General features: G+C 44.4%; 1 protein-coding gene across 5 annotated transcripts in view; it reads right to left on the bottom strand.

Moving 5' to 3' along the window:
* Positions 1-2,004: 2,004 nt before the first annotated feature.
* Positions 2,005-27,417, bottom strand: part of B3GNT9 (UDP-GlcNAc:betaGal beta-1,3-N-acetylglucosaminyltransferase 9) — a 55,294-nt gene continuing 29,881 nt past the window's right edge. For 4 of the 5 annotated variants that reach the window (XM_073605481.1, XM_073605483.1, XM_073605484.1 and 1 more), the window contains exon 2: positions 2,005-4,389. In XM_073605481.1, the coding sequence (XP_073461582.1) occupies positions 3,017-4,327 (1,311 nt within the window). In that variant the 5' untranslated portion in view covers positions 4,328-4,389 and the 3' untranslated portion in view covers positions 2,005-3,016. Of the gene's footprint in view, positions 4,390-13,857; positions 13,997-27,417 lie in introns of all 5 variants that reach the window. The other variant, XM_073605482.1, reaches the window with a different exon arrangement.

The following is a 27,417-nucleotide window of genomic DNA, read 5'->3' as shown; positions in this document are numbered from 1 at the left end:
TTACAGGAAGGAATTCAAAGGGCTTTGCGGGTGTGGAGGGGCCCTTAAGGATAAGGTTTCATCCTTTCGGGCTGTGGCTGGTTTTTTGAGGTTGGTCGGTGACGGTAGCGGTGAATAAAAGGTTAAAAAGGGGTGGGGGGTCATCAATAGTATGGCCCCTCCTGTGTATTCAGAAACGGAATACCGGTATGTTGCACTGCGGGCAGGGGTTGTCTCCGAGCGGTACAGCTGGAGGCCTTATCAGTTTAAATCATGGTGCTCGCAGTGTACTGTTTGTTGATGGGTGGTAAAAAGGGGTGTAGCTCCGTCACTGACCAACAGATTGGTTTAAAATATGTTGAACTTTATCTAAGGTTATATATATATGTTATATATATATGTTATTTATATATTTAAATTTTGATATTGGAGTAATTTTATACGGTTGTTTTAATAAAGAGGCTGTCGTGGCCATTTTATACTCCAGAAATATGGTGTGGTCTCATTATTGAGGAAGGAAAGGGGCGGAGTATTAGGTGGCTTTTAATAAGTTAAAATGGGGGAAAATCTGGACTACACTGGTCAAGAGCTTGATGTCAGAGTTCAGTGTCAGCGACACAAGAACAGCAGAAGCTGGGAGATCGTTTGTGTAATGCACAGCACGGCTCCCCTCCACCCACCCATCCTGTCTTCTCCTGGCCCGGGCGGGCCCCGGGGCCCCTTACACCTGTGACGGCTGTACCCCCCCTGATGGCGGCCCTGCGTTGACTTATACTATTTGGCCAACTGGTCCACATTCATGACTGCCTGCACCCCGTTGCGGCAAACGCCTGTACATCCACTGAGAGAGCTATCGCATCCTCTCTAGAGACCCTCCATAACATTATATACAGAGGTCGTGTTCCGGACAGCCCAGGCACATCTATACTAAATACCTCATTCTCCCTGTTTAAAATAATTGTCTCAAAAATTTCAAAGGAGTCATGGTCAGCGTTCCCTAACGACCCTCTGTGGTTCAATCCAAACTTGAAAGAACTGTGCTCTATACCTGACCCACAACGTTGGTATTCCAAAGGAGTTAAATACCTGTGTCATTTGTATGATAAGCAGGGATTTAAGTCCTTTCAACAGATGCATGCTGATTTTGACCTACCACACTCATATATGTTCTTCTATTACCAACTCCGACACGCTATTCGTGCCCAGTTTGGCTCTTTAGAAAACCCTGTCATTATACCTCAGTTAGAGAAAATACTACGACACCCTGACCTTACTAAACTTATCTCCGCATACTATGCTGCCCTTATGACTGACTGTAACCCTAGATTCCGAGTGGCCCAGGCGAAATGGGCCTCTATGGACAGTACACTTACAGAAGATGACTGGTTCTAATTCAGTGACACATACAAGACCTCAGTAATATCCTCCAAAGATCGTATCATAAATATAAACATTTTTCACCTATCCCACCTTACCCCTGCTAGGTTACATAAAATGGGATTGGCTCTCACAGCAGACGAGGATGTGGCCGAATGGCAGACTTTTTACACTGTTTCTGGACTTGTCCAATAATCTGAGACTTTTGGATGGAGATAGGGTCTTTCATCTCATCGGCAATAGGCCTCACAAAACATTCTCCACCCCAAAAATTGCCTCCTAGGCATTTTTGAGGATCTTCACATTTCAACCCATGCAAAGAGACTCCTTCACATCCTCCATTTCTACGCAAAGAAAGCCATTCTATTGTCCTGGAAAGGATCACAAATACCTCTAAAATCCTTCTGGCTAAAACTGATCAATGACTCTTTGCCTCTATACAAACTCATGTTTGAGGTTCGGAAAACAACCAAAACCTTTCACAAAATATGGGGCAGATGACTGGCAAGTCCTCTAACCCTTACTACAGGTAGATACTCTGCTGTGTACTGTTCCTTACCATGTCAACCCCCCTGGTTGCTTCATAAATGGAGAAGTGCATGCTGATCATTCCCTGTAACTTTGTACTTAATAACCACAAGAGACATGTAAATTGAAATCTGTTTATTGACCACTCAAGTGTACCTATGCAAAATGCAATGCTATGAATAACCAAAGTTTTTCTTTTGTATGTTGATGTACAAATGTAATAAAAATATCTTTAAAAAAAAAAAAAGAACGGGACATAATCTTCATCTTGGCATTCTGCAGTGTTTCCAAGAAGTCAGTAGAAGGGAATTCTTTGATTTTTAAATAGTGTTGCATTCTAAAGTGGAAATTACAGAAAACAAAAATTCTAAAACCCAAACACACATATACAATTCATAAGACAAGGTACTGCTCCAGTGCAGGTGAGCTGCATACACTTTCTAGGGGCTGCCCATACATAATTTCCTTTCCACTTTAATACTGTGATAGCAATTTGTACAACATGTAGTGTTAATCATCATAGCTTGACTTTAGATAACATTTTTATTTCGAAAAATAATCCATTTGACCGCACTACAGTATTTTTTTTGTTTGTATATTTACATAAATTATATTCTTTTTGTGCAATACTAGGCCTCATTCTTATGATGTACTCTAATGCAGCCCACATGGCTGCAGGTGATTTAAAAGCAGTTACATATAAAGGCAGGTATTGTGAAAGCGTTGTAATTACAATTCTTTTGAAACATGTTTTGATACAACTATTGCTATTCTTCACTATGGCAGGTGAGAAGAACTTTTGCATTCTTTGTAAGATATGCTATTGAAAAGGAGGAAGTGGGTGTGCCTGTATTAACTGCTCTGATTCCACTTATCATTTTGCCAAAAAGTTTAGAAGACCAAGCATTTTTCTTTTCCTCCAGGCTTTGTTACAACTGCATGGTTGCAAACACTCCAGTTCCTCGAACAAATGTGGAGACCACATGGCCAATCCCAACTTTCAATCATGGTAATTTGAGCACCACCCACTAATGAATGGCACACTGCCCATTTTGTCACCATGATCTAGGAATATCCTGAGTAATCAGGGCCTGTAACTAATTTGTGTTGCAGACCCCATTACCTTAGTAATTTAATAGTATTGTTTTTTTAGTCCCAACATTTCCAATATTTGATTCTGTGAGCCTGTATCTGGGACCTCTGTCCTCATTTTTTTGTTTGTAACTGCTTTTATTGCTTGCTTTGCCTTCTTCTTCCTCCAATGAAAAAGTTTCTTTATCCGCTGTCTCTGAGAACATGGTGGTTGTTGACTGTGAAGCAGATTCCACATAAGCCAGATCTCTGCAGGCTTTAGGCTATGTACCACCATCAAGTCCCGGTAGAAGCAAGGATCAAATGTTTGCAGGTGGGGGGCCGCTGAGGGTTTGGTGATTCCAAAAGTTTTAAACCCTTCATGTAGCACTGGCGTGATGTTAACTCTCTGTAAGCACATGCCAAGAAAGACATCATCTATGGGGAAGAGCTCCACCTCATTGCAGGATTTGGATAGTTTCTTCATGGTCACGCCTGACATTAGGAATCCTCCCCCACCCGCATATGCTGGGTACATGCCTAATCCATACATTGTCTCTGGTATGTAGTATTTACTCTTCTTTGATCGTATAGGCTTAGCACGATTTATAATATCACCAACAAACAAGTCTTTGGAAGGATCTTGAGTCTGTGAGTAACTAATCAGATTCTCTACATTAACAAAAACATCAGTGTCTCCTTTAAATACAAACTTAACGTTGCCGCAGAATTGTTCTGCCCAGCTAAGGAAGTGAATCTCTTTCAGTGTCAAGTTAAAAAAGGTGTCAAGAAAATCCCAAAGTAGGATGTCCTTGTAGTAATGGCTCTCCTGTTGCATGAGCGACTCCCACATGGACACAGCAGATTTATTCCTGGGCGTTCCCAGAAGGAACACTCTTCGAACCCTTGCCCCATTAATAACCCCTTCTCGACCCCAGGTCTTGCGCACACTCTCTCGTCGGTCAAATTCTTCCACAATAGACTTTACAGCAATGAGGAGGAATGAATCTCCTGGGGGTTTGGAACATTTATTTGGCTGGTTGATCAGCAAGGTGAAGTTTCGCTGGTCTTTACTCTTGAGATACTGATGAAAGTCAAACACTGGTGGTGTAACTGCAGCCTGATCAGTAGGCTTATTCTCCTCAATATCTTCCTCTACATGGTATGCTTCGGAGAGAAGCCTGGCACTACTCGCCCTTTCATTTGTCTCCAAAAACTTCCTCGGCTTTGCAGTTTTGGACACAATCTTTACCTGCTTTGGTTTAACAGGGGATATTTTTGACGTTGGTCTCATCAGAGTGTAGAATAATGTACATAGAGCGATTAAGAGAAAAAGAGTGCAGAGAATATCCCCTTTAAGACGAACTCTCATTTTTACCTGGGCGTTTTTAGTGGTTACGTACTTGTATCATATAAAAGTTTGTATGATCCCATCTGAAACAAAGAACATGAATTAGAACAATATTTGTTAACAATTCATTTATTATATATGGATGTATTGTATGCTTCTGCATTTTTTTTCAAGATTTGTTTCTATGTGTGGTAAATGAGATTACAATGAAGGTATACAGGTAATGTTCATAGGGGGTGTCAGCCATTATGGGTTGTACACATATCTATCAAAACAGAAATGATGCATTGCCTTTTATATACAGTGCCTTGAAAAAGTATTCATACCCCTTGAAACTTTCCACATTTTGTCATGTTACAACCAAAAATGTAAATGTATTTTATTGGGATTTTATGTGATAGACCAACACAAAGTGGTACATAATTGTGAGGTGGAAGGAAAATGATAATTGGTTTTCAAAATGTTTTACAAATAAATATCTCAAAAGTGTGGCGTGCATTTGTATTCAGACTCTGATACCCCTAACTAAAATCTAGTGGAACCAATTGCCTTCAGAAGTCACCTAATTAGTAAATAGAGACCACCTGTGCGGAATTTAATCACAGTATAAATACAACTGTTCTCTGAAGCCCTCAGAGGTTTGTTAGAAAACCTTAGTGAACAAACAGCATCAAAAAGGCAAAGGAACACACCAGACAGGTCAGGATAAAGTTGTGGAAAAGTTTAAAGCAGAGTCAGGTTATAGAAAAATATCCCAAGCTTTGAACATCTCATGGACCACTGTTCAATCCATCATCCGAAAATGGAAAGAGTATGGCACAACTGCAAAACTACTAAGACATGGCCGTCCACCTAAACTGACAGGACGGGCAAGTAGAACATTAATCAGAGAAGCGGCCAAGAGGCCCATGGTAACTCTGGAGAAGCTGTAGAGATCCACAGCTCAGGTGGGAGAATCTGTCCACTAGACAACTATTAGTCGTGCAGTCAGTGGTGTACTAACTGGAGGGCGGTCCGCCCCGGGTGCCACACACTGGGGGGGGGGTGTCAGGCGGCGCCCCCGTCCTCCCCTGTATGAAACAGTGTCAGCGGGGTGGGCTTGGCAGCGCAGTGGCAATGTGACAGGCTGACAGCACAGGGAGAGCCCAACTGTGACAGGGTGCAGGGGGTGCCCAGGTCGGGTGCGGACTGTACCGCTACCCGGGTGACACGCAGGACTGGCCGCCAGAGCAGGAGAAAGGAAACACTGTCTCTCGCTCTCTTGTACGGCAGGGGAGGGAGAGCGAGAGACAGTGGGGCAGCGCTGAATAGAGGACAGGAAGAGGTAGGAATGGGCAGAGCTATGCAACATGCAGGGGCTCCAAAACTGGGGGGGCTGTGTAATGTGCAGTGGGTCCAGAGCTGTGGAGGGAGGCTGTGTAATGTACAGCGGGTCCAGAGCTGTGGGGGAGGGATGTGTAATGTGCAGGGGGTCCAGAGCTATGGGTTGGGCTGTGTAATGTGCAGGGGGTCCAGAGCTGTGGGGGGGCTGTGTAATGTGCAGGGGTCCAGAGCTGTGGGGTGGGGGGGCTGTGTAATGTAAAGGGGTCCAGAGGTGCAGGGGGTTGTGCATTGTAAAGGGGTCCAGAGGTGCAGGGTGTTGTGTAATGTAAAGGGGTCCAGAGGTGCAGGGGATTGTGTAATGTAAAGGGGTCCAGAGGTGCAGGGTGTTGTGTAATGTAAAGGTGTCCAGAGGTGCAGGGGGTTGTGTAATGTAAAGGAGTCCAGAGGTGCAGGGGGATGTGTAATGTAAAGGGCTCCAGAGGTGCAGGGGGTTGTGTAATGTAAAGGGGTCCAGAGGTGCAGAGTGCTGTGTAATGTAATGTAATGTGGTCCAGGGGTGCAGGGGGTTGTGTAATGTAATGGGGTCCAGAGGTGCAGGGGGTTGTGTAATGTAAAGGGGTCCAGAGGTGCAGGGCGCTGTGTAATGTAAAGGAGTCCAGAGCTGCAGGGGGGGCTGTGTAATGTGCAGGGGTCCAGAGCTGCGGGGGAGGGTCTGTGTAATGTAAAGGGGTCAAGTTGTGGAGAGGGGGTACAAAGTAGTGACAGAGGGATATTGGGGGATGCAGAGGTATGCAGGGGCACAGTGGGGTGTTTTTACATTTTAAAGGTTGGGGGGGTACCAGATATAGGATCCGCCCCGGGTGCCAAATGCTCTAGATGCGCCCCTGGGGTGTTCTGTTCCACTGATCACCCATATCAGGGGACACAACACTGACCACCAAAGTAAGGGCCCTTTTCTACTAACCACTGATATCAGAAGACGCTACACTGGCCACCAATCTAAGGGCATTTTCCACTGACCACCAATATTAGGGATCCTTCTATCCTGACTACCATTGTTAGGGGGCACTACAATGACCACCAGTGAAATCTTCACATATAAATATTAGGATCTGGCTTACATCCATTTCTAGCATGCCACTCTGCATCTGGCTGGAATTAGTTGTCAGCTCTTGCTGACAACTGGCAGACTGCAGCAGGGAGTAAAGGTGAGCAAACCCCTGAATTTTCCATATGAAGATCTCTGTTTCAGAAGTAAGTGTATTGTACCAATTACAGTTTTTGGTGATTATCTTTTCTGATCTGAATAATAAAACGATGCGAAGACTTTCAGTACAGTACTAGAGTGTGGAATTTTTAATAGCTGATTCTAAATGTAAAAATGAAAAGCACTCAAAGGACCTGGCCTTTAAATGAAACATGTCATTATGGGACAAGCATGCAGCTCAGAACACCTGCCTTCACTGGGTGCATACTTGTTTCAGGTCAATAATTCAGAAATTGTTGAAGCCGAAGGATCAACATGACAGTAAGGTAGGTAGTGTTTTTAAAAGGAGATCTACAAAAAGCAATGTCACCTGTATTTCCTTAAGGCCCCACACACATTTTGATAACACAACACATTACTGCATGTTGCACTGCACAGCATTAAGGCAGCCTGTTCAATTTAAATAGGCTGCCAGTGCACCTTAACGCACACAAAAATGGACATGCACTATTTTTTTTAAGCTCATTGCACTTCAACAGATATATATCGTTCACATATGTGCCTTGTGGTGTGTTACAACAGCACAAAGTTTCAGTCAGTTGTGCGGCCGGGTTCATGTGCTGGCAAGAAAATGCTAATAGGAGAAGAGAGATGAGCGCATCAGTGCGCTGCTTCTCATTTCTCTGTTAAGTCACTGGCTGGTCACCCTCTCTCCATGTCTTTATGGACCTCGCTTTGTGCACTGGTGTGCAGTCATGTTGGAACAGGAAGGGGCCATCCCCAAACTGTTCCCACAAAGTTGGGAGCATAAAATCTATAAAAAGATGGATGAGCGAGTTTGGGGTGGAAGAACTTGACTGGTCTGTACAGAGTCCTGACCTCAACACCATAGAACACCTTTGGGATGAATTAGAGCAGAGATTGCGAGCCAGGCCTTTTCGTCCACATCAGTGCCTGACTTCACAAATGCTCTTCTGAAGAATAGTCAAACATTCCCATAGACACACTCCTAAACCTTGTGAGCTGCCTTCCCAGAAGAGTTGATGCTGTTATAGCTGCAGATGGTTGGCCAACTCAATATTGAACCCTACAGACTGGCATGCCATTAAAGTTCATGTGTGTGTAAAGACATGTGTCCCAATACTTGATGTAGCACCCTGGTAGTAGGCAGGGTTGCTAACAAATTTAGCTTGCTAGGTGGTAACTAGCCTGGCTGATTGAAAGGGAATTCACTGGCTTTTCCCTGACTCTGGATTTGATGCACCTCTCTCTCTTCTGTCACTAGGTGGCATTGTTCCCTGTGGCATTAGAATGACCAGGGCCTAGTGAATTCAGACTAGGAGTGGATGGGTTGTTTCAGCCAATTGGCAGGGGTTTTTTTAGTCCCTTGGCCTGCTGGAAGAGCCCATTTATTCAGGAGGAGTCAGATGATCGGTGTTCTATGCCACTTGGACAGCTGCATGGGTGGATGTGTGTCATAAGGCTCCGGGTTGCTAGGCCAGATGCCTGAGGCCTATCCCGGGAGCACCTGGCTGCTAGGCTGTCTGAGGCCTATCCAGGTTTGAGAGAAGCAATGCGGGGTTGGGAAGCTTCAGGTCTGAAGCCCAGCCGAATTGCAGAGTTTCCGCCGGACGGGGAACTGAATTGTTGCCAGTGGTGAGGGAGAAACAGTTGCCATAAGGCATAGCTCCCAAATGTCCCTAAATTTCGAGGGACTATCCCTGATTTGGAACAATGTCCCTCTGTCCCTCATTCCTCCTAATTTGTCCCTTGTTTTGGTCTGATCCATATAGTTGTATATAAAATGCACTTTTTATCTTTCAAAGATTTTTCCCAGTGCTAAACCTTTCATCCAATTTCTAAATGGCTGCATTTGTACCTTTTAAAAGTCAATATAAAGGACTAGCAGTGGTAAAAATTAGCCCTTGTGGATTTAATTAACCTTTTTTTGGTTAATTCTCCTTTAAGGGGGTGTGGCAAGGGGACGTGTCATATGCCTACATACGTTTGTTAGTAGGTGTCCCTCATCTCAAAATGTTTGGAGGTATGCATAAGGGGCGACCACTCCTGTCGCTAGGGGCAAGTGAGGACCAAGGCCAGAGGTAAAGGGGAAGCAGTTGCCAGTAAGGGACAACCACTCCTGTTATCAGAGGCCAGTGTATGGAAGTCTGAAGAAGTACCAGAGTAGCCTTTTCACCAGTCGGGGACGATGAAGAAGTGGGAACGTTTCAGTAGAGTGCCAAGCCAGGGACCCAGCAAGTTAGCAGGGATGACGCTTGAGGAGTATACAGCAGGTTAGCTGTGGAAGAGCTCAGGGGATCCAGTCATGTCTGGGGTCTTGAAGTCTAGTGAGAGACCGGGAGCTCAGTGAGTGAAGATCTACAGTAGAATACTGTGAGATGTGAGAGAAAATCTATAACGAGTTACTGTGAGTTACGTGTACAGATCTCTACTGACTGTTGAAAGTTCAGTTTCCACTAGGGTACAGCAGTTCTACAAATACAGTTGCTGCATCCAGCCTAAAGGCCCTCTACCTGTAAAGCTGTCCACCTATTTTTGTCTCAGAGTCTGACAATTACTATTGCATCTGCCTAAGGGTGTCCTGGCCCTAACCCTCTCTCCACCAGTTCTGTTAAGAGACAATAAATCTCTTTTTCTTGCATTCAAAAAGTGACTGGTGCCCAATCATTCTATCTTGCATTACACCCACCATGTCTAGTAACCCACACTACAAAGAAGGATGTCAGCTCTCCCTAACTCTGGAGGTCATCATTAGGCCCTTAGAGGTCAGGGATGTCGCTACATTATGGTAATATAGGGGGTTATTTACGAAAGGCGAATCCACCTTGCTCTACAAGTGAAAACTACAAGTGCAAAGTGCACTTGAAATTGCACTGAAAGTGCCCTTGGAAGTGCAGTCGCTGTAAATCTGAGGGGTAGATCTGAAATGAGGGGAAGTTCTGCTGATTTTATTATCCAATCTTGTGCAAGCTAAAATGCTGTTTTTTATTCTCCTTGCATGGCCTACTCGGATCTACAGCGACTGTACTTCCAAGTGCACTTTCAGTGCACTTCCAAGTGCACTTTGCACTTGTAGTTTGCACTTGTAGTGCAAAGTGGATTTGCCTTTTGTAAATAACCCCCATAGTGTATGTAATTTGGTTTACCTTCAAGCTCTGAGCCTCGGTTCACACTGGGACGATTTGTCGCCTGACAAGTAGCGTCCCGTTCAGTACAATGGAACCGTTCTAATCGGAGCGACGCAAGTCGCTCCGACTTAGAAAAAGGTTCCTGTACGACTTTGGGGACGACTTGGGGCGACTTGCATAGACTTCTATACAGAAGTCGTTTTGCAAGTCGCCCCGGCAGTCGTGTGCAGGTCGCCTCGGTGAGGCGACCTGCAAGTCGTGCCGCCTCTGGTGTGAACCGAGGCTTAGTTGGAAATCTGGGAACTGATCTTTAACCTTCAGTGTGAATACTTCTAAAGCTTAAATTAAAAATGTAATATTTTATAAGTCTACTGGGAGTTTGTGTTTTTGGATCTCTATTTTAAAGGTCTCCTGATTACAGTATGAGAAGTTAGATATTTATATGCAAAACCTTTTGGTGGCTCCCAGGCACCCAAAGGGTGTTTTTTTTACAATGAGTCAGCCCTGGAAAGCTTAATTTCAGTCTTGGCTAAAACATCTGGGAAATGTCTTTGTCAAACTCTTGGAAGCGTATAAAAAAGCAGAGTTTGTTAAAATACTGAGACCACAAAGCCAAAAGTGCAGAGCTTGGCACAGTGCGCAATATTTCCCTATGTGTAATCATTCATTTCAGGGCTTAATGTCATTAGCTTTTAAGAAGACCTCTAGATTTTATGCATCATGTGCCATCAAGATAAACATACGCCCTTGTGTCAAGCCTAATTTTCAGGAGTTCGTTTTGCATTCATTTTTCAGGTCTGGGATTTAAAACCAAACTGTGAACTTTACGAGCGTCTGAGAAAGCTTAAGAGCCTGCCAGCCATTAACCAGTCCAGAAAAGGGATTCCCGCATTACATGGAAGAATGGTGATGAACATTTCAGACTCATGTACCAACTGCCCAATGGACCTTTTCCAGTGATATGGAGGAGACGTGGCTATTGTGACTAATCTTACTTACTTTTGATGAAGAGCGGTCATGTGGTTTCAATTAGAGGAAATGTATTGGTTTTATGCTATTCTACGTTTTATCAAGATCTGAAAACTCGTAAAGTTAAAGCTCAGCTCCAGTGAGACTTTTTTTTTTAAATCCATTGCTCAGCACAATGTAAAACAAACAAAAAAAAAAATCTGCTTTTAGGACAATACTATGCTTTATGCCTGCAATGTCCTCAGCAAATTCACTGTTCTCTGGTTTCTAACCAGTTCTCCTCTTGGTTGAATGACAACCAGTGTCATTAAATTCACTACCCGTGAGCCCAGAGTTAAAGGAGAAGTATGGCCAAAGCTTTTTTTGGCTATACTTCTCCTATGGATGACAGAAGTGCAGTTCGTTCTGCACTCCTGTGACCCATTTTTAGCCAACCTCACTCAGCCAGTCCAGGCTGGGGAAAGATCCCTTCTTTATAGTCGGGATCCACCCAGATGCCTGGACAGGCAGCTGGCTCAACCTCTCAGCGAGCCGTTGGGAGACTGAGCCAGCCGCTCTTGTCCCCTCCACAGCCCAATGCTCTAGTGAGTGCTAGAGGGGCAGAGCAGAGAGTAATAGTCACCACTCTCTGCTCAGAGCACAGGGGAGAACCGAGTGATCAGCAGTGTTTGATCGCTCAGTTTTCAGTGCAGAGGCAGCGATCTGATGCTGCATCCACCTAGGTAAGTATAAGGTTTTTTTTTGTAAACCCCATACATCTCTTTTAAGGGCTCATGTCAACGGCCATCCATCAATTTTCTTGCGACTGATGTGCGCCTGTAATGTCTCATTGACTTTAATTTAGCAGTACACATGCAGTTCAGAGGCTGTACTTTACCTGCTTTGTGTTGCGCTACATTTTTGTAGACACAGCATGTCCTATTAGGTGCATCTGTACTGTAGGCAAAGCAGGTCAAACGCTGCATTTTCCATTTGAATGCAGCTGTATGTGTTCAAAAAGAAAATGCAGCGTTTGACTAGAAAGTTCTTTGACATGAACCTTAACGTGGATGTAAACCCACTCTCATCCTTTCTAAACTACTGCCATAGGGGTTATCTGTAAGGATATACATGCCTCCTGCATGTATCTTTACCTGTCAAATGTCTCCCCTCTGTCTGTTATTAGACCCGAAAAACTGCAGATTCTGTGGGTGGGCCTGTTGTCTGGAGCTCGGTGGGTGGAGTCGTGATGTCAGTAGACTCCCCGCCCACCTCTACACTCCCCTTGTCAACATGAATTTTCTCCTGTGTATTTCTTACACTGAACTTCTGCTATGATCCCTAACATCCAGTCAAAACCTAGAAAAGTCACCACATGACTTCAGAATGCCCAATCGTGCCTAGGTGTGGAGCACCTGCCACTCACAGCAATGGGAAAGAACTGACTCTTATTTCTCTGTGTGTCAGTTTTTTATCTCACTGAAAAAAGATAAGAGGATTGCTCCGAGCTGGATTAGCTCTTTGTGGCAATACTGGGCACAGATGATATGACATCCTATACTGTACAAGTTACAAGCCTAAATTAAAAATTTTTTGGGGGTTTACATCCACTTTAATGGACTCACCACTGGGGGTAGATGATCGGGTCACCCTGTGCTCACAGTACAAATCTGCAGAGAATGGAGCTGACATCATTATACCGGTAATGCAATTTTATATTCGTTTCTACCGTTTTATTTTTTTAATTCTTTTTTTACAATATTTTTAGGAGCCTTGTTAAGTTGCTTTGGTGAAATATCAGGGGCCCAAACAGGGGGAATCTGTGCCACAGAGGGTAATTAGGGTGTGCCCAGGCACACCTAGCACACCCTGTGTGCACACTACCTGCATCATTAAGGATGAACTATCGCTGGAGAAGAAGTGAGAAGGAAGAGGACCCTAAAAGTTACATCATCAGTGAGAAGACCCCGAGAAAGAAGGTTTGTGGGTGTCTGTGGCCATTATGACAGGGTCCCGCTTGAATTTTTTTGTATTTTTATAATATGGAGAAGGCAACAGGAGGAGCTAAACCACATAAAGATGGGTGAGAACACCCAAAGCTCCTCAGTCGGCCCAAATTAAAGCAGAGTTCCACCTAAAAATGTAACTTCCGCTTTAAGTACTGGTGACGCCCTGGCATGCCACATTTGGAATGTCATTTTTTTGGGGGGGGAGTGGGTACCCAGTTTTAACAAGCACCCAGCTTCCACTTCCTCCCCTGGCGCCGCGGTTCCGGAAGCAAGTTCACCTCTCCCTCCTCCCTCCCTGCAATCTTCTGGGACACGTCAGAGATCCTAGAAGATTTCCCGGCCGTTCATAGTGCATAGTGCAGAGCCACAGCCGGGCACCCACAGTTACAAAGCCGGTGCCGCGGAGAGGAGGGGAAGAGGAGCGAGGCTTTGTTTGCCTGCATCGCTGGACCGTGGGACAGATGAGTGTCTGTTTATTAAAAGTCAGCAGCTACACTTTTTGTAGCTGCTGACTTTTAAATGGGAGGAACTCAGGGAGATTTCAGTGTAGGAGTATCCAACACATATCAAGCAGGCTCCACTAGTATCCTAATGATCACTTTGGGTGGGCCGACCCTTTAAAGTCTGGCTGATGAAAATCCTTCTGACAAAAGATCGTGGTACAAACACAAGCTTGTGCTCAGCTTAGCAGACAACTGAGAAAAATACAACATGGCTGTAAATCCAGGACACTTGGGTGTCTACCATGGTCAGTGCCTACAGACATATGACCATTCCCTTATCTGGCTTTAAAGAGGAAGTAAACTCCCCTTGTTTGTTTGTACCTACAGGTAAGCCTATAATAAGGCTTACCTATAGGGGCTGTAACTATCTTCTGAACTTGCACCGTTTAGGAGATATTTACTGTATACTGACCTGATTACGTCATTGGCACATGTGCTCTGAAGGAACGGCCACTCCCGTCGTTGCTTCAGGGTCCTGTGCTGTGGCTTGCGCATGCGCGGGAATGACGTCATTGCAGTTTCGGCCAGTAACAGAGCCGGAGCCTGCAAACCTGAAAGAAGCACCAGGAAAGATGTCAGCCATCTCAATGGGCACTGCTGGAGGGCTTCGTTCTAAGGTATTTCATATGAGCTATGATGCGATGCATACTAGCTCATTATGCCTTTGTATTAGAGGTTGTTTTTGTTTTATTTTTAAATCGGGTTTACAACCTCTTTAAAGCAGAGTTCCGCATTGGGGAAAAAAAAAACAAAAGTCAACAGCTACAAATACTGTAGCTGCTGACTTTTACTATATGGACACTTACCTGTCCAGGGAGCCTGCGATATCGGCACCCCAGCCGATCTTTGGATCGACTGTTGGGTGTAGCCGCCACCATTCCAGGTAAGGGAACCCAGCAGTGAAGCCTTCCGGCTTTACACCCGGTCCACTATTGTGCATGTGCGAAGTGCGCTGCACTTTTTGATTTGCCCGGCGGTGGAGGAAGGAAGAAAAAAAAATAAAGGATGTGCCCTTGCTCTATGTCTGCCTCCTTTACAGCCATTTCCAGAAAAAAATCTGGCTCTCTCTTAGGCTCCATTCTTGAGAAAGAAAGGAGAGGGGCGTGATACGACGGTGGGGGCGGGGCTTAGCCCGGCGTTGGCGTCCTCCAACGCGGGAGTGTGTTTTTAAAAAAACAAAAAACTCCATTTATGCTGGCTGCAAAATTGTCAGAGAGACATAAGAGCAAAGAAAAGCATGAAAGAGGTTTTGGTGATATAGGCATTTCCTATTTGACACATTTACTATTTGCATCAGACTGAGCATTAATAGCAGCGGCTGTGGCTGGACAATTGCTCAAGCAGTGGATGCGATTTCTTCTGGTAGTACCTCTGCTTTGTGCATCGTGCAAAGGCCAGAATGGGGGGTTGAAACACCCCCAAAAAAAAGCTAAAAAGGTCTCCCTCAAGCTCTGGAAAGCCTATTCATCTCTACAATGGCATCCTCCCCTGAGAGGGGGTGGCTGGTCAGAGTAAGCATCAAGGCCATGAAATGTCTGCAACTGTTTTTAACACTGCAGCCCCTGTTTATTTTATGATGTTTAAAAAAAAAAGTTTAGCGACTTTAATCGCATCCCAGTGTCGGTCAAAATGCGACAGGTTCTCTTCAATTACCAAGGCCACTTAAACTGAGGAACTAGGGGCAGGAGAAGACGAATTCCCTCAGGGGACCGTGGTGAGGCTGATGACTCCTCTTCTGAGGTGTCAAATGCGGGAGAATCAGCTGTTCCAATCTTAAGATTGATGGTACAATTTCTTGTTGAATGATCGCTCCACATTTATGTACCCTTAACTGTTTGGGTTCACTAAAGCCTCCTCAAGCTGTGCAGGCCTTTTCCTGTCCATTCATTGCTGGAAAAGCTTTTTGTATCTGAGGATCACCTAGATAAGCATTTTTTTCCCTCCTAAAAAGTTTTCACACTTTATCCTATGGTGGAGGAAATTCACTAAGTTGGGTATACCAGCAATTAACGCTGCTATATCCTCTGTGGATAAGTTTGACTTGTCCGGCAGACAATGCTCAAATGCTTAGGGATCCAATGGTTAAAAAGGTGGAATTCCTATTGGAAAAAAAATCACTTTTTTTCTCTGGCAGATTGAGTGTCTCAGCCTGCGCTGACAGTAATTGCTTAATCATTGAGAGACCAGTTTAAACAGGTGTTTAAGGTTATCCTGCTCAGCAGGCCCAGGAGGCAGCTTTATGTTTGCAATAGTTGCTATGAGAGATTCTATCCTTCAGGCCTTGCGCCCTTCGCTAAGCGTCTTGTAAGAAGCTCCTGGCTAGTCTTCCTTTTTGCGGTGAAACAGCTATTTGAGGATGTTTTGGATAATACATCCAAAGAAATTCTAGTGGAAAGCACCCCTTTTGCCATTTAAGAAAAGGAGTAAATGTATTTTCGTTTTAAAGCTCCTTCTCCTCTGCCAGAGGCATCAGCCTCCAGGCAGTCACAGCGGCTTCCACCGTCAGGTTAAATCGAATAGGGGGAATTCTTCTGCAGTTCTCAAGGTAGGAAGAGTGTTGAGACGAATGGGGGACTTCCTCAATAGATCCAGGGTACAAACTGGAGTTCCAAGAGTTCCCGTCTCCTCGTTTTCTCAGATCAAACATTTCAAAGGATCCAGAGGAAAAAAAAAAGTGATCATGGGGGTCTCCATGTAAGAACAGAGGTTTGGGTTTGATTCAAATCTCTTTTTTTCACGGTGCCAAATCCAAATGGACATTCTGGATCTCAAAAATCTAAATTAAATTCCTGAATATAACCACTCTTTTTTTGTATGGAGTCAATCCAAATCAGTTATCTCCATCCTACAAGGAGGAGAACTTCTGGCGTCAATCGACATCAAAGATGCATACCTCCATATGCCTATTTACCTGCTCACTAGTAATATCTACTTTTAGGGGTGGAAAATCTTCATTTTCAGTGTGTAACTCTGCTTTCCGGTCCAGCTACTGCACCTTGAGTGTTTACAAAGGTTCTGGCCCCTCTTCTAGCCAGATTAAGAGCCGAAGGTATAACGATTATGGTTTACCTAGTCGATCTGTTCTTGATAGACCAGTCGGTAGCCTGCTCAGACCAAAGTATGGTCACCACATTCAACTACCTGGAATTTCTAGGTTGGATTCTCAACCTAGGAGAAATCTTCTTTAAAACCATGAAGAAGACTAAAATACTTGGGTCCAATCATAGGTACACCCAAAAAAGGATATTCTTACCCCAGGCAAAGATCAGCGCCATAAAGGAACTGATTTAGGTGGTCGAAGCAAGATGAATTTCTTCTACTATTCAACTTTGCATGAGGTTGTTGGGAAAGATGGTGGCTTCATTCGAGGCCGTTTCTTATGCTCAGTTTCATTTGAGACTGCTGCAAAACAGTATCCTATCGGCTTGGATCAAAGGGTTCAAGCTCTACATTCCCAATGTGTCTGACTCCAAAGCCTATGGCCACATCACCATGATAGCGCCCGAACTCGTCTGATCTTGGAGGCTAAACAGGGTCAGGCCTGGTTAGTACCCGAATGAGAGACTGCCTGGAAATACCAGGCGCTGTAGGCTGGTTGTGCCGGAGCCTCAGTTTATGGTTAATATTCAAAAATCTACTAAGGGGAAAATCCTTCCTTCAGTTACCTGGGAAGTGGTAACAACATATGCCAACCTTTTTTGTTTAGGTTGGGGAACAGTCCTGGAAGAGGCAACTGTCCAAGAGAAGTGGCCCAGATCAGAAATGACCTTGCCCATAAACTTTTTTGAAATTAAGGCAGAGCTCTTGGTCCTGAGGGCTTGAACGTTCAGTTTACAGTATTGTCCTGGCAGGATTCAATCCGACAATGCCACAGCAATGGCCTATATTAATCACCAAGGGGGCATAAGAAGTTGTGCGGCCCAGAGAAAGGTGAATCATATCCTATCTTGGGCAGAAAACAATGTACTTTGCCTATTGGCAGTCTTCATTCTATGAATAGAAAATTTGCAGGCGGACAACTTGAGTCGCCAGCAGTTGTTTCCGAGAGAATGGTTCCTTCACCCCGATATCTTCCTGTCAATATGTCAAAAATGGGGGATCCCAGACATAGATCTGTTTGCATCCAGGTTCAATAAAGAAATCGACAACTTTTTATCAAGAACAAAGGATCCGCTAGCATGCGGAACAGATGTCTTGCTATTCCCGTGGAATCGGTTCTCACTGATGTATGCATTCCCTCCTATTCTGCCTGCGTCCACGACTTCTTCGCAGGATCAAGCAGGAAGGGAAGTCATTGATTCTTGTGGCCCCCAGCGGGTTCCAGGAAATCTTGGTATGCAGAGATCATAAAGATGGCAGTAGGGGACCCATGAGCCCTACCATCACGGCCAGACCTTCTCTCGCAAGGTCCGGTTTTCCATCCTACTTTACAAACGCTAAATTTAACGGTCTGGCTATGGAGACCCACACTCTGAAGAAGCATGGGCTGTCAGGTTCAGTAGTTTCTACCTTGGTTAATGCAAGGGAGCCGGGCTCCATAATTATATATTATGGAGTCTGGGAAACATATGTCTCCTGGTGTGAAACCAGGAGTTGCACCCCAGGAAATAGCTCAAAGATGGAATCCTTGACTTTCTGCAGATGGGGTGAGAAATAAGGCTGGCATTGAGTGCTTTCTAAGGACAGATCTCGGCCTCATTTCAACGACCACTTGCTTCGCATTCTTTGGTTCGTAACTTTATTCAGGGGGTAACACGGCTTAATCTCCGGTTAGGTAACCCCTGAACCCTTGGGACTTGAATTTAGTTTTGTCGCATTACAAAACAGCCTTTTTTTGGGCCGATACGACATATTCCCTTGGTCCTTTTTTGACAAGGAAAAATTATTTCTGGTAACCATATCTGCTGCAAGAAGGGTATCAGAATTGGCTGCTCTTTCGTAAAGAGCCATATTTTTATTGATCAAGGATAAGGTAGTATTGCGTCCTCATCCTAACTTTTTACTGAAGGTAATATCAGGTTTTTATCCAAGCCAGGATATTGTTCTACCTTCATTTTTTCAGAACCCTGTACTATGGAAGAAAAATCACTACATTCTCTTGATGTGGTGAGAGCAGTCAAAGTCTACTTAAGGCGACTGCTCAGATTCGGAAAAACTGATGTTTTGTTTGTGTTGCCTGAAGGTCCTAAGAGGACAGGCAGCATCGAAATCTACTATTTCTAAATGGATTCAACAAGTAATCGTTCAAGCCTATGGTTTAAAGAGGTAGTTCTACCCTCTCAAATCAAAGCGCACACTGATCAGCATGCCTGTAGTTCATTTACTCTGTCAGCCCATATAGAAGTATTGTATAGGCAACAGAGCTGTAGGCAGTGTCTGCAGGAGCCTGACATTGCACCCGTGATCTGCAAATGACCAGTGCAATACTTTGCAGGCTCCTGTTTTAAATGATAATAAATGCACAATTTTTACCTGAAAAAATATTCAATTATATGCATTAAGATAAAAAGCCTTCTGTGTGTAGCAGCCTCCCCAGCACTCCCCTAATAATCCTTGTACTTTGTAACGCATCCAATCCTGACCTCTGCACTCTATATGTAGTTATAATGATTAATCAGGTGTGTGTAAGATAACTGGTCATGGGGGTGGGGGTGTGCAGCTTGACATGTTCGCCCTGGGCACTGGTAGACCTTGTCCCGGCACTGTCTGTAGACACATTCAGATTGTAGGTTCCCATAGCTCCCAACTGTCCCTGATTTTGAGGGACTATGCATGATCTGGAACAAAGTTCCTCTGTCCCTCTTTCCTCCTCATTTGTCCCTCATTTTGGCCTGATATTTAAATGTACTTTTTTGCTATCAAAAATCATTTCCCAGTGCTAAACCTTTCATCCAATTTCTAAATTGCTGCATTTGTTAATTTTAAAAGCCAATATAAATAAATAGTAGTGGTAAAAAAAAAGCACTTGTGGGTTTTATCAATCATTTTTTGTATAATTCTCTTTTAAGGGTACATGGCAGGGGGTAAGTCCTATTGCCTACATACTTGTCCCTCGTTCCCATGTCTAAAAGTTGGGAGGTATGTGTTCCTTTAATGAATATAGGTACATCTAATACAGTGCATCTCTTTAAAGCTGAACTTCAGACAACAGTTAAAAAGGTTCTAAAGGCTCAAGGTTTTTTTTCCTTAATGCATTCTATACATTAAGGTAAAAAACCTTCTGAGTGCTGCTCCCCCCTCAGCCCCCCTAATACTTACCTGAGCCCCATCTTGATCCAGTGATCTTCACGAGAGCAGAGGCTCTCCTGGATCTCTCTCTCCTCATTGGACCACACCGCCATTGGCTCCTGCTTTTGTCAATCACAGCCAGTGAGCCAATGAATAGAGAGCAGGGCCAAGCTGCTCTCTGTGTGTGAATGGACACACAGAACATGGCTCAGGAGTGAGCACAGAGCAGGTAAGTATAACCTGTTTGTTATTTAGAAAAAAAAAGATTTCCTTTAGAGGCACTTTAATAAACAGTACTTATATGGAAGATGTACCTATCAAGGAAATTTGTACTTTTAATCATCCATTCCTGAGATTTACCAGGTTTTTTTTAGAAGTATCCAATCCTTGTCAGCATATGTGCATGCAGGACACCAGATTGATCCAAGTGCTGCTGCTGCCACCATCTTCCAGTCTGAGTACAGCTGTACAGGAAAATACAGGAAGCTGATACCAAGTCAAATTCAGGTAGAAATAGGCTTTCTGGAGATTCACTTTAATGTAATTCTGCTTTCAAATTGCTAAATTGCCAGCAGACATCAGGCCTCTTGAATACCTGTATGTACTTCACATCACTTTCAGAGTGGCTGGCAGCCCTGGAGTGCTTAACCACTTAAGCCCCAGAAGGTTTTACCCCCTTAATGACCAGGCCATTTTTTGCGATACAACACTGCGTTACTTAAACTGACAATTGCGCGGTCGTGCGACGCTGTACCCAAATAAAATTGATGTTGTTTTATTCCCACAAATAGAGCTTTCTTTTGGTGTTATATGATCACCTCTGCGTTTTTTATTTTTTGCGCTAGAAACAAAAAAAGACTGACAATTTTGAAAAAAAAATTTTTTTTTTTACTTTCTGCTATAAAACACATCCAATAAAAAAAAATGTAAAAATCCAATTTCTTCATCAATTTAGGCCAATATGTATTCTGCTACATATTTTTTGTTAAAAAAATCTCAATAAGCGTATATTGATTGGTTTTTGCAAAAGTTATCGTGTCTACAAATTAGGGGATAGATTTATGGCATTTTTATTATTTATTTATTTTTTTTACTAGTAGTGGTGGTGATTTTTAGCGGGACTGCGACATTGCGGAGGGCAGATCAGACACCTAATTGACACTTATTTGGGAACCAGTGACATTACTGCAGTAATCAGTGCTAAAAATATGCACTGTTACTGTACTAATGACACTGGCAGCCAAGGGGTCAACACTCGGGGCGATCAAAGGGTTAAGTGTGTCCCTAGGGCAGTGATGGCGAACTTTGGCACCCAAGATGTTTTGGAACTACATTTCCCATGATGCTCAACTACACTGCAGAGTGCATGCGCATCATGGGAAATGTAGTTCCAAAACATCTGGGGTGCCAAGGTTCGCCATCACTGCTCTAGGGGGTGCTTACTAATCGTGTGGGGGATGGACTCACTAGACGAACAGAGTGATCCGTGTTCCTGATTAGCAAGAACACAAGATCACTGTGTTCATCTCTGACAGAACGGCGGCCTGCCTGGTTTACATCGGCTGACCGCCGTCCTATCTCTCTGGGGAGCGATCGTGTGTGGCCTGCTGATTGGCTCCCCCTCTGGCCAATCAGCACACATGCCCACAGTATCTAATGCACGAAATGATGTACAGGTTCATCGTTTCACGCAATAGAGCCGCCCTGCCACAGTATATATGCGGTGGGCCGTCTTTAAGTAGTTAAATAGGCAAATACAGACTTCAGCTCTTGAAGGAAATTTTAAGTGCTTTTAAGAGCCTTTTAGTAGCCAACCTCTGACCCACTTATACTCACTAATATCCTGTATTTCTGGGTACGAGGGAGCATGTGGCCTCTTCCTAGGATGCAGTGCTTGTGCCGGAGCGGCCAATTGCCAGGCCCAAACACTGTCACCTGACCAAGAGGGTGACAACTTCAACCCTGTGTAAGGGCCTACACCATTCAAGGAGAGTTTACAAAGGGAACAATGGGACGGCGGGGGAGATTGGGGAATTATAAATGGGTCCAGGACTGAAGTTTTAGTAGACCCAATATTTTGCCTGGATGAGTAAAGTGACCGTTTCTTGAAGATGAACTCTGGTTCACACTTCATGTTAGAAGAAAATGACTGCATGGTGCATTTCAGTACTCTGAACTTCATTTTCCATTCAGGCCTGTTAAAAGAGGCCTTTCAAAAAACACATGGCGACACACATTGCAATGTACAGCAGACATTTATGAGGAATAAGATGTAAATCCCTGTAACAGGCTGTGCCAATAATAGTAGTAATGTGCACTTACTTTGAGACTCAGTTGGCCATATTGCATTAATGTGTTAGTAAACCCCATTCATGAAATTTGACCTACATCTATCTGTAGTGTTTACTTATCTCTTTCCAAAGCTCTAAGTGCCATTACTTTCCGGTGCTCCATTCCTCTATTATCAGCATGAGTCACTTCTGACACACACGATAACAGCAGCTGGAAATTAGTGTCAGGGAGGGAGCTTAGAGGGAGATTAGCAGAGAGCTTGTCTATTCAGAATACAGCTCTGCATGTTTCTTCGTTCCTCTGCCTATGTGGAGGGGCCCGGAGGGGGGGGGGCTTTCCTAAAATCAGCTCTCACACAGTGTATGCCCAGACTCCACACCCACTGCTGGAAGAGGAAGAAAGATTTATAGCATGATGTGCACTTTCCAAAGAATGCAGAAAGGGAAAGACAGCAGATATACATATAAAACTTATGTAGGGAGATTTGTGTCATCTCTGTGTATCATCTGAGGCTGTTCACTTTACTGGGTATAGGAGAGGTTTACATCCTCTTTATTGTCAAAGTTATTGGTTGTTATGGGTTACTGTACTCTTTATTGGTCTTTTAGGCCTCTTGCACACTGCAGCTTGAAAAAGCTCAGTACAGCTTTTTTTTTCTTTTTACTGAGCTAAAATACAGCCCATTAACTGAAATGTGCCTATGCACACAGGCACGCAAACAAGCGCCGTGCATTGTTCAGTAAAAAAAGAAAAAGAAAATAGAAAAATCTGCATTTTTGGTCAGTAATTTACACCTCATACGCGCAATGTCCATTTTGCATATTGTACAGAATAAGAATAAATGCATATATGCGAAAATACGCACAAATACTTATAAAAAAAAAAAAAAAAACGCCTGAAATTACGTCTGAAAAAGTAGATGCTCACAAAGGGGTATCATGTGCAAGAGGCCTTAATACTGTTCTAATATTATTCTGAATTAACCTGGGGTTCATTTATTTAAGCTGAGCCAAGCCTTTCCTGCACTGTTGATCTGAAGGGTCCTCGTATCTGAGAGTTCCTGCGCCTGTTATTACCAGTACAGCCGTACAGTCATGGCTATGCATACTTTTAGGGAGAAATCCCCAGATGACCTGGCTTTGTGTGGATCTTCTATTTCCTGTTGTTTTATTGCAGTTCATATTTTACTAATAAAAACCGCATCTGTCTGATTTTCTTGTCCCGAGGGCAGGTCGTGGGATGGGTACAGAGGTCTCTTCACTGCTGGAAACACAGAGTCATTTCATATTAAACCCACTGGGATGTTAATTTCAGGTTGGCTTGATTTGATTTTTTATCTGTTTTGATTAGAAATGTATGAAGGGCCATAAAAAAATAAAGAAGAAGATAATTGGGCAGTGAATTACTATCAAAGCTTTGGGGTATCATTGGTTAAGAAGGGGCGTATATTGGAAATGTTCTGGAGGTTGAACATGACCTAAAATTTTTTTCCATAGCTACATCATTCCAATACATAAAATGGCAGGGGCGACCCATCCTTTAAGGGCGCATGAGTGCCACCCCCCATCCATGCGTCCAGCTCTTTTCGGGATGCGGGATGCATGGATTCCAATGGTGGGTGGGGTGTTTTTTTTGAAGAACCTGTTTAGGGCCAAAGGCTCTAATAGGCTTCAAAATAGGGTGGGCATGGTTTGCATTCTCGAATATTAGCTATTGTAACACTGATTCTCCTCCCGGCCAATCAGGAGGCAGGTCTTGAGACCAGTCACGCAATTTGTTGAAAGGACAGGTGATCCTATTGGATGCCTAGGAGGGAAGGAGACGCACAGCCGCCGTGATGGAGGAAAGAACACAAAAACCGCTGCTCGATGCCCAATGCTGATGCTCGCTTCTGATGCCTGCCACCTGCCACCTAGATGAAGTAAGTGCCCAACTGACTGGCAGACAGCAAGCGGGTGGGGGGAGGTTGTTTGCCACACCCCCCCCAACAAAAAAACACCAGCCACCACTGTAAAATGGCCATTTAAAGTCTACGGCTTATTGTATTTAAGAAGCAATATTTCTAGTGCCAGAAACCTCATCATTGTTCTATGAAGCATTCAGCATGTGCCTGTAATTTCTGAAATTCATCCTCATCCTGTGCACGGGGTAATTAGGGTGTGCCCAGGCCACCCCATGTGCACGCCTACGTGTGGAGGTTGAACATGACCTAAAACAATGTTTCCTTAGCTAGATCATTCCAATACATAAAGCAGTCATTTGAAGTCTATGGCTTATTGGTTTTAAGAAGAAATATTTCTAGTGCTAGAACCTCATCATTGTTCTATGAAGCATTCGGCATGTCCTTGTAATTTCTGAATTGCACCGCCTATGCTAAAATGGAATGCTAGGTCCCCTCCTAGTAGACAGATAGAACAGACAGTGGACACACTTTGTCCCATGCTGTACAGAGAATTAATGATAATTTAGGTGGGACACATCTGTGAGAAGGGAGGTATCCCCACCAGGGAGGGAAGTGTTCCGGTGACTGATGAAACACAGACTTAGGTTGTGCAAAAGAGGTTCCAGGACATGTGGTCCCTTACAGCTTATTATTCTGGGATGCATTATTTCTAAATATGTACCAGGCATAAAGCCTTACTGAGTGTCCCAGCTTACGTCTGTTTATGTTAATTGAAATTTTAGTTTAAATCAGCTAAACACTGGTCCATCAAAAGAAAAATATGTAGAAAGTCTAATGCCGCGTACACACGGGCGGACTTTACGGCAGACTTTGCCCGGCGGACTTTTCGACGGACTTTATGACGGACTTTCCGAATGAACGGACTTGCCTACACACAATCAACCAAAGTCCGACGGATTTGTACGTGATGACGTACGACCGGACTAAAACAAGGAAGTTCATAGCCAGTAGCCAATAGCTGCCCTAGCGTCGGTTTTTGTCCGTCGGACTAGCATACAGACGAGCGGACTTTTCGACCGGACTCGAGTCCGTCGGACAGATTTGAAACATGTTTCAAATCTAAGTTCGTCAAACTTTTGAGAAAACAAAGTCCGCTGGAGCCCACACACAATCGAATTGTCCGACGAAATCCAGTACGCCGGACCAAGTATGCTGGAAAGTCCGCTCGTGTGTATAAGGCCTCATTTACACAAGTGAGCGGAGGCAGCAAAAACACGAAGTTGAACCAGTTTTACCGTCCTTTGGCTGCTGAGACACAAGTTAACATGGCCAGCCACCATGTTAGTACATACTGCTGTGGTACGGCAAATTTTATTCCAAGGGTCTAAAGTACTTCCACCAAACACAACCCACTCTAGTGAGTGGAGCCACACTCCAACCATGTGTGATTTTTCTTTAAAAAACAGCCACAGCTTGACTAGAACTGCCTGTCCTCTGCCAGCATGCTGCAGAGAAGGACCCTTTCTCTAGGTGTGGAGGCAGTGATCACTGCAGAAATCCAACATCCCCCTTGCTGAGCCACAGCTAGAACTCTTTGATCAGCATGGATCTGATTGGAGAGCTATAGGTCTGACTCAGTAGGGGACGTGTTGGGCCTCTACAAAGCTTGTTAAAAGCTCAGGCCACCTTAAATGTCCCCTTCCAATGCAAAGACCCAGTAGCTTCTGTATAACCAAACTACACACTGCAGAGGGGAATATTTAGGATATATGAGAACAATTAAAAAAAAAATTACGCTTCCATATAGGAATAATAAAAAGGTTTATTTTCCAATGCTTATGGTTTATCAGTGGCGAAACTACCAGGGTCGCAACAGTCGCACTTGCGACTGGGCCCTGAAGTTCTGTCACTGTGGGAGGCCGCCCGCCCGCCAACCTGTTCTCCCGCTGTGAGGGGCCCGCCCGTTCTGGCTGTGCCAGTGTGAGGGGCCCGCCCGTCCACTCGTTCGTTCCGCCACTGGGGGGGCGGGCTTCCGCCTGCTTACCGCTGAGGGGAGGCTGAGCAGTAAGCACTAAAAGGCTAAAAAGGAGGCATCAGCTGACCAGCTGACGACTAAAAGAGTGAAGGGGGACCCCATGACACAGAGGCATCCCTGGAGGCACGTGAATACTGAGGGGGAATCAACTGACTAAGTAACTAATTGTCAGATGTCAGTGCAACTGCCGCTAATCCCATCCCTCTGCCCCTGATCCCAGCCCCCCTCCAACACCATCCCTCTGCCACTGATCCCATCCCCCCTCCAGCACCATCCCTCTGCCCCTGATCCCAGCCCCCCTCCACCACCATCCCTCTGCCGCTGATCCCATCCCCCCTCCACCACCATCCCTCTGCCACTGATTCCCATCCCCCCTCCAGCACCATCCCTCTGCCACTGATCCCATACCCCCCTCCAGCACCATCCCTCTGCCACTGATCCCATACCCCCCTCCAGCACCATCCCTCTGCATATATATATATAATTATCACCTTAATCAGCCACAGAACCTGTGTAATTAATGTGTGTCCTGGAATAAAGGGATGATGTGGCAACCCTAACGAGAAACTGTGTGAAAGAGCCCTTCATTTTTTTTTTTAATTTTTACATTTGAATTATTTTTACATTTACATGTATTATTAGATGCAATTTTTTTTTTCTTACATTTTTTTCACAATGCTTTGTATTTTGGGCGTGGGGCTTTGGTAAAACATCACCCCTGAAGTCTCAATTTTCAGACAGAGCAAGTGACTGAGGAAACACACTCCCCAGTTTCTTTCTGCACAGCCTTCCTGTCCAGGGCTATCTTTAATATTGACTGGACCCTGGGCAAACATTTTCTTGGGCCCCCTCTTCCCTGCAATTTCACTCTCCACATGCTTTGAGACATACAATAAATAGCAGCTAGAATCAAAATCAGTTTACTGAATCAGATCAGGCAGTGATTGTGATTGGTTGCCAGAGATTACAGTGTATCATTACCGCTCACTGACTGGCTGCTAGAGGTTACAGCACACATTATGGCTCACTGTTTATTTTCTAGAGGTTACAGCACATGACTTCTGCTTGTTGATTGGTTTTAGAGATTACTGTACATCAATACTGCTCACTGATTGATTGGTAGAGGTTACTGGACATTCATACCACTCACTAATTGGTTGTTCGAGGTTACTGCACAGTATTACTACTCACTGATTGGTTCCTAGAGGTTACTGCATATCCTTACCGCTCAATGATTGGTTGCAAGAGGTTAGTGCACAGCATTACTGCTCACTGATTGGTTGCCAAAGGTTACAGCACATCATCTCCACACTGTCTGCACATCATGGACTGGGGAGGTGAGGGGCCCCATCAATTGACAGAAAACTCCTAGGAATCCTAGAACTCCTGGGATCAGTGGCAATTCGGGGGGGGGGGGGGGGGTTCAGTGGCAATGCTGTGGAGTTGATGGGATCAGTGGCAGTGGTGGGGGTGGGGGTGGGGATGGGATTAGTTAGTAAATCAAAGTTGGAAAT

The sequence above is a fragment of the Aquarana catesbeiana genome, linkage group LG11 (assembly GCF_042186555.1).
Source record: "Aquarana catesbeiana isolate 2022-GZ linkage group LG11, ASM4218655v1, whole genome shotgun sequence".
Taxonomy (NCBI): Eukaryota; Metazoa; Chordata; class Amphibia; order Anura; family Ranidae; genus Aquarana; species Aquarana catesbeiana.
The sequence above is the reverse complement of the archived record's forward strand: the minus strand, read 5'-3'. Positions and strand labels throughout refer to the sequence as shown.